The sequence below is a fragment of the Delphinus delphis genome, chromosome 1 (genome assembly GCF_949987515.2).
Source record: "Delphinus delphis chromosome 1, mDelDel1.2, whole genome shotgun sequence".
Lineage (NCBI taxonomy): Eukaryota > Metazoa > Chordata > Mammalia > Artiodactyla > Delphinidae > Delphinus > Delphinus delphis.
The window spans coordinates 111,162,195-111,174,213 of NC_082683.1; the positions used below are offsets into that span (position 1 = coordinate 111,162,195).

A 12,019-nucleotide genomic window follows, 5' to 3' on the forward strand; every position below is an offset into this window, starting at 1 on the left:
GTCTCATTTCTTATCTGCCAAGAGAGGAGATTGGATTCAATAATTTTTAACGTCTCTTTCAACCCTGAAAATCTGCAATTCCAGTTAGGTTGGGAGGGGGCACTAGAAGGGGAGCTGGGTATGAGAAGGGGAGCTGGGTATGGGAAAGGTGGGCTGGTGAGGCAGGGTAGAGGAGAGAGTGGGAAGCTGACTCTGAGACAGTGGGTTGGGTAGGCTGAGATTGTTTCAAGAGGGTCACATGAAGTTCTGATACTTCACAGACTTGGAGAGTGAACTGATGTCCTCCCAGAGGGCAAGACACCTACCTTCTCTGATTCTTTCTCCGAGGAACAGTAGTATGATTCTTCTGATCTTCCACTGTCTTTGGCTTTAGCTTCCTCAAGCAGAATTGTCATGGCTTTCATAGCTGCATCCTGCTTGGCCACTTTCTTGCTGCCAGCTTCAGCTGGGGGAAACTCTCGGCCACTGATGACAACTTGGAATTTAAATCTTGATGGAAAGTGATTAGATGTGTGAACACTAGTCTAGGCCATCCCTTCTGCCCTCTCCAAAGAGATCTTCACCCTGGAATTTCCTGCTACACTAAGGGGCTTGTTGACTTGTGAAGGAGATGGAGGATAGGCCAAGGGACTCCTGTCCCTTTGGAGGCTCAGCCTGTTCCTATTTTTTTGGAAACAAAGCAGCCAGTGACTCTCTCTCCAAGCTCATTAGAGCAAACATAGCCACAGGTGATAGGAAACTAGCTCAAGGGAAACCCACTATCTTTTAGCAATGAATTAAGATCAAGTCTGTACAAAAAATGATGAGCTATAAAATCACCACTACAGTCTTGTTAGCAACCAAAGAGCCTTTACCCTAAAGCAATGGTGGTAGACTTGGCCACCTCAAGGGCAGCTCCTAAGGAAAGCGAAGGCTTCTTACAGTGCAGTCTCACACTCCCCAGACAGCTACAGGGATCAGATACCTGCCCCTTTTGGGGGCCTATTTTCATCCCCAACCTACCCTCAGAGATACACCACTCTCATGGTTTCTTTTGAGTCATCCTACAGCTCTATTTGTCTGATGCCTGAGATGAAAGGAATTTCCCCTTGTTATGCAGAGAACCAAAAAGCATTTGTTCTAGGCCCCTGGACTTAGCTTAGACAGCCTCTGTTCAAGCTTTCATATTTGTTCAGTTCTTTGCTCAATCTGGGATTTCATTTAGAAAAGTAGGTCAAATTTCTTATTTCCTGGGTCTTCTGAAATATTTGAGCATGGCATCAATGTTTCTTATAGCTGAAGTCCAAAGAAAGGTTAACCACAAAACCCACTGCTGTTCCCCAACTCTGGGAAGGGGGATGGTGGGAGAAGAAAGAGAATGACAGCCATCCAGTCTCTACCCCAGACAGAAGCACACCAGTCCTGGCCCTGTCAGCTTCTGGACAGACACACCCCCTCTTCTTAACAGCTCTCCTGCAATGCCATCTCAGTGTCATGAAGACAGAATAAGGAGGAAGGGTCACCGCCGGGAATCCTTTACCCTCAGACACCAGGCTACGGTTAATGTAAAGGTTAGTGGGATTCTCTGCTGGCCTCCCTGGCGAGCAGTCACTCAGCTGCAGTGGTTTCAGCTCTCCGCTACGCCCTGCAGCAGCTCCTGGGCCCACCTGTCTTCCTCAATCTGTCCGCTGGCTTGGAAGAGCCTATGGTGCAGGGCCGGGCCAGCTGTCTGAGTGAGGTAATTTCTGATTTCACAGCTTAGGAGCAGTAGCAAGTGCTAGCCCACCCATCTGTGCAGAGGCGGTGTGTAAAATTAGAACCACCACCTTCAACAGGCAGGCAGCCGTGCACTCTACAGCATCCTCTCCCTACGGGAGCTGAGCAGGAGGGGGTGGGGATGTGCGGTTTGGACCCGCTGCTACTTAGCAGCACAACCCACCCTTACTCTCTGTGTGCAGACTGCCACTACCCACCTGTTCCTGCACCCCCTGGGGGACTCAGCTCGGGGGGAGGGAGGACGGCACATGGAAGGGAGCGGGAAGGGCGTCAAGTCTTCATTACCTCTGGCCTTAGGAGGCAGGCATAACCTTGATGCATGGCAGCTAATCATCTCCAAAGAAGCTTCATTTTAGCCAAGGCTGCCAACCTCCCCCTTGCTCAGCCAAGATTTTGGCTGGGCCGAGGTCTACATTCCCTGCTCAAGATGTGGAGGAAGGGCCAGACAAGGGTGATTCAGCCCACAGGCAGGAAAAAAGAGGGAAAACACAGGGGCCACCAACTGGCACTGCTCACGAGTCAGCAGAGACTCCTTCAGGAGCAAGAGTGCCTGACCCCAACCTTAGGCACAAATCCTGGGTGGTCTCTTACCGAGGTTCATGGGGTGGTCCACTCTGCTCTATCAGGTTGAACTCACAGGTCTGACTAGCGAACTGAGCATATTCTAACAGGCCGCTGATGGGGTTCTTCAGCTGGCACTCTGTCAGTTTCTTGTAGGGTGAACACCGTGGTAAGCCATGACTGTAGAAGGAGGGCATCTCCATGATGGCTCGAAACTCACCTGGTGCCGCGTGGATACTATTCAAGTCATCTGGGATGTCATCTGTGGCCCACTGGCCATTTTCAAAGTCAACATACCCTGTTTTGGAGGGGCCATTGTCATGAACAGGTGGTTTCAGTTTTATTGGTTCTGGTGTGACCTCTTGCCTAGTTTCTAACTTTATGATGGGTTCCTGCCCATTCTCCACTTTTTCTGTGGTGTCCATGCTGTTTGAGGCATCTGACGCAGGTAAGTTGCAGGTGGGGAGCTCTGCGATTTTTCTGGTCTCCTGGATAGCAGCTTGAGTGGTTTCCGGAACGTTGTTCGTGTTTCTCTTGATCTGTATCCTCTCCCGCTTCTTATCGGTCAAATGCCATATGGGAGGGGTCGTCCCTTGCCTGTAGACGTCCCCCTGCCTTTCCAAGTCAATCAGCACGGCAGTCACATCTCGGGCCCTGGTGAAGCCAATGTTTTTAGCCAAATTCAGGGCAGAGGAGTTGCACACATTAAACAGGTAATCGCAGATCTTTTCCTTGATCTCAGCCATGTCGAGAGGCTCAGGAGGATCTTCCAAGCCAGATGTGAGGCTTCTGTCTTCAGTTTCCAAACTGAAGTCTGAGCTTGGAGATCCCTGGCTATGACTGTCTGCTCTCGCTACTTGGCTGGGCTGGTTCCGAGCCTGAACCGGAACTGAAAGTCTCCACAAAGGGGGCGTTCCTGCCTCCCGATGCAGCTTACCCTTCTTTGCCAGAGAGTATAAAACTTGATTGATTTCCTTCTTTTGGGCTTGGAGTTTCCTGGCCAGATCAAGCGCTGTGGTGGCCTTCCCTTCCCCAAGCTCCTTCAAGAGCTCTAAGATCCTTTGCTCCTGATTCTGGCTGATAGTCAGTTCCTGGAAACGTGAGGAGAGCCTATCAACACCTCTCCATGGCTGAACCCAGCCACGTGGGGTAGGATGCTGGAACCCTCCTGGGAGCACCTGACTTCTGAGAGGCACGCCCCTGGGGACACCCGGGATCTGAAGGTACCTGCCTCTGGCAGGTGGTCCTGGAAACCTTGGCCCGAGTCCAGGAAGGAACAGTGGCAGTGATGGTGCCTGCTTTCCAATTAGGGGTGCTTCTGGGAGTTGCCCCTTGAGAAACTCTATTTGCTGGAGCTGGAAACTATTAGGATAAGATCCCAGCCCCGGCTGCTGGTGTCTGAGCTTGCTGTGCTCATAGCCTTGAACGGGATGGGTTTGGTATCTGTTGAGGGAACACCCCTGCAGAACAAGAAGATGGAAAAGAAAGTGAATTGGGACTGCAGCGGCGAGCCTGTCCCTCCCCGCTGCCTGGGGTGGGTGTGAGGGCTGCACCTGATTCCTAATAAGCTGAGAAGGCAAGTGAGATGTGGGCTTGTGACCTAGCTAGGGTGGCCCGCCCACCTCATAAGTACTACCTGTGGGCCTGACAGCGGGAAGAGATGGAAGAGCAGGAAGCAAGACGTGTAGAGTCACGGTGCTCGCCGTTCTGGTAAACGGGCGGCGGTCTGAGAGAAGATGGCGTAGCTTGTGACCTACAGAACCGGGTTCTAAAGACACGCTGTGGAAGCGGCTATTGGGAAGTAGCTAAAGGGGTGTGGGAGGCTAGGGCCGAGGTATCCAGGAATAGACGCTGCCAACTCTGCACAGCCAGGGGAGCCTGGTGGTTTGGGTAGAAGTGCCCAGTGTCCCTTCCAAGCCTGGGCACCACACTGAAGGACGAGAACCATGTGTCTTTTTTCTAAGGACAAAAGGGACCCTGGGGGTGTCAGTAAATACCCTGCTGCCCGTCCCCAGGGCTTGCATATCTAGGAACAATGATTCCTCTTGCTCACATTCCCCTTGTCTGATTCTCCTGAAGGCTACAGGGACCTGCAGGCAGCTGCGTCCCTTTCTTCAATAACTTCAGCCTTCTACTCCTCAACCCCTGCGCCCCGTCACAATGAGGGGATTTTAGCGCTCTTGCTGGTCAAGCTCACAGCACGGTCACTGCACATCTCCTTAGTGCGGCTCCAATGATGGCCACCTCCACCTTTCAGCCACACAAGTGGCTTGTGTGGCTCCTCATTCAATCTCACTGTTACTTGAGCCGGGCCACTATCAAACCTCAAACCCTGAAACTTTTCCAGGGTCAGTGAACTTTTTCTGTAAAGGGCCGGAGGGGCATTCAACTGTAGCACAAAAGCAGCTACAGGCAAAATGTAAAACTTCCTTTTACAAAACCAAGGGGAAGGCTGCACTTGGCCCGCAGGCCGCCGTTTGCAGACTCTTGCTCTTCTCAGCCAACAACTTCTCTGTGTTTCTACCTCCACCCCTGTAGCTGCAGGTCAGCCACTCCTGGTTTGTCTCCATTCTGGCTTCACACACCTCCTCATTCAGCCTGGATCTCATGGTCAGTTCCCTTCACCACCCAAGGCCTGCTGTCCCCTTTTTCTGTTCCAAAGGTTCCAAATGGTGCTGGAGGAGGATACCGCCTCACCACGCTAAATTCCTGCTCTTGAACTTCTGTTAGGTTTTCACACGTTTGGTGGTCAATTCAGTACAACAAACATGTGCTGACTCAATGTGGATTGAGCTCTCTTCTTTAAAAATTCTCCTCCAATGGCTTGGCTACCACCTGTGCTGAAGCTTAAGACCTGAATTTTCAAATGCCTAGACGATCTGTCTGTCCCCTTAGATATCCTGCCATTACCCAAACGCCACACATTCTGAACTAAATTAATCTTTTCCCTCAATCCAGCCCCTTCTCTCACTGTTATTACTGTTAATGGCAGCATTCTCCTGAGTTATTAAGGCTGGAAACCTGATCATCTTTTCTGCCTGCCTGCCTGCCTTCCTCCCTCCCTCCCTCATCTCTCACACCTCATCAGGTGGGTGCCAAGTCCTATCTTGTCTACCACCTCTATCTTTTCTCTTAAACATGTCTTTTTCCAGTTCTAGACCCTCATTACCTCTCACATGGGCTACCACAAGTGCCTCTCATCTTTCCATCCCTCTACACTCCAGTGCAATGTGCCTGCTTTTCCCCTTACTGCCACCTATGACAACTCACTACAGATCTAACTGCCACCTTCTTCAGGAGACTTCCGACTCCCCCCCACCCTCCGCCGCCCCCATGAGAGTTTCCTCTCCTTTAACTCCCATCCAGCACCTGTTACACCACTTACTTTACCTTTTATCATAGCTACTGATTTTTTTTAATGGCACATATAGATTGTAGTGTGTCTGAAAGGTGATTAACAATATTAGGTACCCTAGAAATTATTCTCAGCTCTCCACTATTAATATTCCCCATGCAGTATTGATGGGGGGCTGCAGTCAACTTGACAGTAAGCCCCTGGGGGACAAGGACTACACTTCAGCTATCTTTGCATCCCTAGCACCTAAGGCAGCACCTGGAACAAAGCTGATCCTGAACCAATGTCTGCACGAACAAGACATTGCTAGACACGTATTCCATCTCTTTTCTTCTCCTCTTGCTGCACACAACCCCCCTACCCCCACTTGGGGCTGAGGTATATGTGAGTACAGACAGTGGGTGCCTGGTTCACAGGACTCAAAAGGATACACGAATTTGTTAACAATAGTTATTTTAGGGAAAAATTAGAGGGAGATTATTAATTTTTTTCTTTATACACCCTAAAATCTCCTAAAAGCGAAACCAAGCCAAACCACCACTTGAGAACAGCCATTTGGAGGAGAGCCACTGAATGGCAGGTGAGAGCCAAGAAAGTGAGAAACCAACCTCCATGGTGATCATTCCTAAATCCCTCAACATCTCCACTCACCCAACTTCATGCCTACGTACTATACAAGCTATGTAACAAGCCACATAACATTCACTGCTCTGCAAAATTTCACTTTAATCTATTCTCATATATTTAGGATTAAGAGACAAGCGCCCCACCTCTACCACATGGGCTCCAAAGGGTAATATATTGGTTTGCATAAAGAAATGCTTTTCCTGTAAGTCAGGTGTCCCTAATGCTTTTAAAGAAAGGAAAATTATATATACACATGCACACACATATGTATGTATACATACCACACACATATATATGTACTTGTGTACATATACTTTATATATATTTAAAATCGAGGTATATTTACATATAGTAAAATATATTCTGTTTAGTGTATAATTCTATGAGTTTTGACCATATAGAGTCAAAGCACACACAGCCTTATAACTACCACTCAGATCAAGATGTAGAACATTCCCATTTCCCAAAAACGTTTTCTCATGCACTTTGCAATCAATTCCTTTCCCCACACACAGCCCCTGTCAACCACTGATCTGTCTTCTGTCTCTCTAGCTTTGCTTTTTCCAGAATGTCATCTAAATGGATTCATACAGTATGCAGTCTTTTGAGTCCAGCTTCTTTTGCTTAGCATCATGAATCTGAAATTTGTCATGTTGATGCATATAGCAATAGTTCCTGCCCTTTTTTGCCGAGCAGTTTTCCATTATATTGATATACCAGTTTTTGGAGATAATGAATAAAGCCACTATAAACTTTCTCCTACAGGTTAAGAAGGAGCAGAGACGCTAAAAGTAAAGCATGTTGTCCAAGTGGGGCTAAAGGAGGCGTGGGCAGCCGTGGGGTCCTAGCAGAAAAGCAGAGGGGAACTGTCTTGACCTGGGCTCAGGCCTTGTTCCTCAGAAGGGGGGAGGGGAGTGCAATTTCCCCAACAAACCCTCTTCCACGCCTCGCTCGACACAATTAATTAGCAAGATACAAATTCCTAAATTCCTAGAACATAAATTTTGTTTAGCAAGAAAACACATACACACACACTCTCTCTCTCTCTCTCTCTCTCTCTCTCACACACACACAACGCGCATATGTCATGCATGAAAACAGGAGCGTAGGGAGGTATACGATGAGCCAGGGTGAGCAAGTTGCAGGTGGCCCGCTCTGGGCTCTGACCCCAGCGGCTTACCTGCCTCGGGTCCATGGCGCGCCCGAGGCATGTCCAGGTGTCCGCTCGCCGTGACCCTCCCCGAGAGGGACCCTTACCAACGTGGGTCGTCGGCCTCCAAGTCACAAGAGGCGCCTCTGGAATTAGGACAAGCCCAGGCAGGCGGGGAGCAGGGTTGTGAAATGGCTCCGGTTCAATTTCACTTTCGTTTCTTCAGAAGGACCTCCCTCTTTGGAAAGTTTGGCCGAGGGGCGGGGCTTGGGCAAAGCTAGCGTAAGCCATCCGGTTTCACCCGGGTAACAAGTTTAATCCCTTCCTTGCATGAGAACTGGGCAAGATACTCTTTTTTAGGAAAACAGCTATAAAAACTGAGCTCTTTATTCCCCTCATGGCCTTCTCAGGAATACATGGGATAAAGCAAACGGAGAACAAAGCCACCCTGCGAAGCCTAGCGCTGGAGAAACAGCCTGAGGTTCTGTCCTCTTACTCCCAGGTCCACACTAACGTGACCTTGTATCTCTACTGTGGCAGTGCGGGGTGGGGGGGAGGGGTGGCGAACTCTTCAGATGACTAACGTCCTCACTGTGGACTTTACTCATACTCTAGCATATTAACTGACGCGACCACTTAACAGCCAGTATATAGTAGCAAGATAATGATACCAGCAACTGAACAGTAAAGGATCTACATCATAAAAGCATCCCACCTTTCAGCATCCACCATCCAGGCAAGGGTCAAATCCTTTACAGGCCTGATCTCTCTCTCTTTTTTTTGTGGACGCGCCAGTGCGCCCTGCAGTGCAAGTGCGGAGTCAACCGCTGGACCGCCAGGGAAGACCCACCTTATCTCCTTAATCTTCACAACACCTCTGCCAGGTAGGCATTATTCCCAAATTACAGATGTGGAAATGGAGGCTCCACTGGGACCATGCTGCTGCTAAATCCAGGTCTGACTGCGGAGTCACTCTACACTTGCTCAGGTTACACCATGGCTTTCCAAAAGATAACTTTTGTTATCAATGGACTTCATGATCAGGCTTATATATCTGCTCTGTTTTGTCCAAGATGTCTAGGAAAAGATTCTGTAGATCAATTCTATTGCTCAACAGCTCCCCTCCCCCCATCTGTGAGAAATTTCTTTTTCTGTATTTAATTTCAATTTTATCCCCACTGTGTGAATGAAAAATATTGCCTGCCATATCAGTAAACAAAGGATGTTGCAGCCATCAAGCCATCATATTATAGCCACCACGACGGTGAGCCCTGAGGGACACTCAGGATGAGAAAACACAGGATATATCTGTTTTTCTTTAATTAACAGTAATCTGTTGATGTTGCGACTACCTGGTCTTGGTTGCAAAAACTCCTATATATCCTGGCTCCCTCCCTTGCCTCTTTAGAGCAGTCTCTCAGAGTCATCTGAGATGCTGTGTCCTGGGCTTAAGTCCTCAGTTTTGTCCACCAAATAAAACATGACTCTCAACTTTTAGGTTGTGCATTTTTTTGTCGACAACTGCTTATGAGACATACAAGGCAGTCCCTTCACAGCACTGTCTCCAGCCGATGCCCTCTCTCACTGTCCTCTCACTCCATTCACTCTAAGTGTTAGCCCCCCTCCCCAACTTCTCATTTCTAGTGTGGCATGTACTTTCCCTCTCCATGCCTTTGCACATTCTATTCCTTTGCCTTGAATGTACTTCCTCCATTGCTTCTGGTGAAAGTCTTTCAAGATCTGCTTCAAATATTACCTCCTAGGGAAGTTTGCCCCACTCTGGGTGGGGGAGTGGGTGCAATTCGTGGTTCCTTATTTTGTGCTTCTCTCTTATTCAACACTTAACCCTACTAGAGCACTTTCACCATCCTCCAAAAATTCCTCATTCATTCATTTAACAGAGACTTTACTAAGCACCTAATGTGTGCCAGATACTGTGTAAAGCACTGAGGACATGACACAAATAAAAGTCCTGTCCCTTCAGCTAACAGACAGCCTAGTGGAGAAGACTGATGCGTCAACGATTATCACAATGTTATGAACTACTTGTTTATGTATCTGCCTTTAGATCTGTAAAGTCTACTCCTTGGGTCAGGGAACATCCCCACATCCCCTGCATAGTGACCTTCAGAGTTATAGTTAGTTGATTGAAAAACCGACTGCTCGGTAGAAAAAACAACGGGCAAAACAGTGACACGGGAATGTCACAAGAAGAAATTAAAAATATCAGCACACGTAAGAAACAGTGCTCAATCGCATCATGTTAGGGAAATGCACAGCAAAGCCTCAGTGAGTTACTGTCCATCCGTCAAACAGGCACATTAACCATCTGATCAGAGCAGGGGGGAAAGCAGAGCAGCTCCTAGTCACCACAGGAAACCTGGGAAAGGTGTGAATGTACACACCCTGCAATTCAGCAATTCCACTCCTAGACCAGGATACACATACAAGAAATTGGTAGTTGCATTATTCATAATAGCTCCCAACCTGAAACAACCCAAATGTTCATCAAAAGGCAAATGGATAAATGGTGGCATTTGCCTATGATAGAATATTATACAGCAGCAAAAATGAAAGAACTATAACCACATGCACCAAAGTGGCTAATTATCTAAACATGACACTGAGTGAAAGAAGCCATATACATAGTTCCACTTACATAAAGTCCCAAACCAGGCAAAACAACTATAGTATACACTGCATAAAAGACAGGATGGTGGTTATCTCTAGGGAGGGAGGAGGGGTTTTGCCTGGGAAGGAATGCTCTGGGTGCTGGTGATGTTCTAGTTCTTGACTTGGCCACACATATGGCTCTCCAATAATTCATTAAGTTATACACTGACGCTTTATGTACCTTTCTGTAGGTATGTGCTGTACTTCACAATTTTAAAAGGTTGAAAACAACAGCAAACTCTCCCTGTACCAATTCCAGCTTACTTCCCCATGTTCTACTTTTCATTTAAGTATAATGAAATGAGTTACGTCTTACCTCTGCTTTCTTGCCTTCAAGCTAAACAATCCCAAAGCCTTTAACCCTTCTACAGGAATGATCCAGGAACTTCCCTGGTGGTCCAGTGGTTAAGAATCTGCCTTCCAATGCAGGGGACGCGGGGTCGATCCCTGGTCTGGGAACTAAGATCCCACATGCCGCAGGGCAACTAAGCCCGCGCGCCACAACTAACTGAGCCTACGCGCTCTAGAGCCTGCACGCCACAACTAGAGAGAAGCCCGTGTGCCACAATGAAAGATCCCGCATGCCGCAACCAAGACTGGACACAGCCAAATAAATAAATAAATAAATAAAAATTAGAAAAAAAAAGAAGATCCAGAGAAGCAGTAATCACAGCTACTGTGCAGAGGAAGCTGCACCGCTGCTGCCTCCATGTCTTTGAATCGAACCTAGGATGCAGTGGTGAAGCAGGGAGGGGAACTATGTTTCCTAAACAGAGGTTCGGTTCATGCCTTGAAAGAACAACAACCGCTCTTGTCATTTAATCTCAGCAGCTTGAGTAACTGCAGACAGAGTTATTCATAAACATTTCACCTCCTCCCCATCAGGGATTGTTTCAGCTCCCACAGGGTTGTGAGGTGGTGACATCAGTCTTTGTGCTGTTCTATTGTAGGAGCTTGAGGAGTTGGAGGAAGCTCTTTTAAAAATTAACCAAAAGTAACAGGTTGATTGCAAAAAGTTTCAGAAAATACAGATGAGCAAACACTGTCAAAGTTACCCCTAAATCTCCATTGTTAATTCACTGGTGTCCACCCTGCTGTTTTCCCTGTGCATAAAGCCTCCATGGACACGCAGGCGCAGCTCTCCTAACACTGGGGCTCACCTCCCCAGGAGCCTGTGTCTTCTGCTCAGCTGTGAAGTAACCCCAAATGCAAGACCTCCTGTGAACATACTACCTAGGGCTACTTGCTAACAATCACCTAAGTGATTAAGAGTTACCATCTAAAATTAGGTATTACAGAAAAAGCCCCCCATTCAGTGTTCTCAGAAATCTGGCTGCCACATAACACTGCCAACCTCTGGCTCCATGTGTGCCTTCAGGGGCCTGGACTTCACCCATTATGGGGAAGGATGCATTATCATTCGGGCTACTGGGTTGGTTTTAGTTTCCAGTCCCTGCTATTCTTGCTTTTAAACTATAAATATAACTTAGTCTTCTTTGTAATGATTAATTTGTCTTGCGGATATTCTGCTTAACCTTACTGTGCGCAGGGGTGCATATTTACAACAACGGTCTTTTTCGTCTGTAATTTCCTATAACCAGACTTTACTGCACATATGGGCTACATCCAATTGGATCATCTATCTCCCTACTGTAAAGCAGATGTCTGCAAACTCCTTCAATATTTGCTCATACAGCAGATACTGCAACAGAAATGTACTGACTGTGAATGTGTGCTACTGAACTTGCAACACATTATCAAAAAAGTAATGAATTACTGAGGTATTTTTAAGTACTAGGGCACTATTTTAGAATAGGATCTGTACAAAAATAAACTCATGTTCTTATCTTAACTCCTAGGAAATACATAACAAGCAATTCGTAGAGTTGCTAGGCATA

The 12,019-nt window shown here is 47.5% G+C and overlaps 1 protein-coding gene across 1 annotated transcript in view; it reads right to left on the reverse strand.

The window, feature by feature from the left end:
* The window catches only part of ADAR (adenosine deaminase RNA specific), a 22,304-nt gene extending 14,670 nt beyond the window's left edge, over positions 1-7,634 (reverse strand). The window contains 3 exon segments of the mRNA XM_060030748.1: positions 90-489; positions 2,347-3,776; positions 7,479-7,634. Coding sequence (XP_059886731.1) covers positions 90-489; positions 2,347-3,776; positions 7,479-7,493 — 1,845 coding nt within the window. The 5' untranslated portion in view covers positions 7,494-7,634.
* Positions 7,635-12,019: the final 4,385 nt, after the last annotated feature.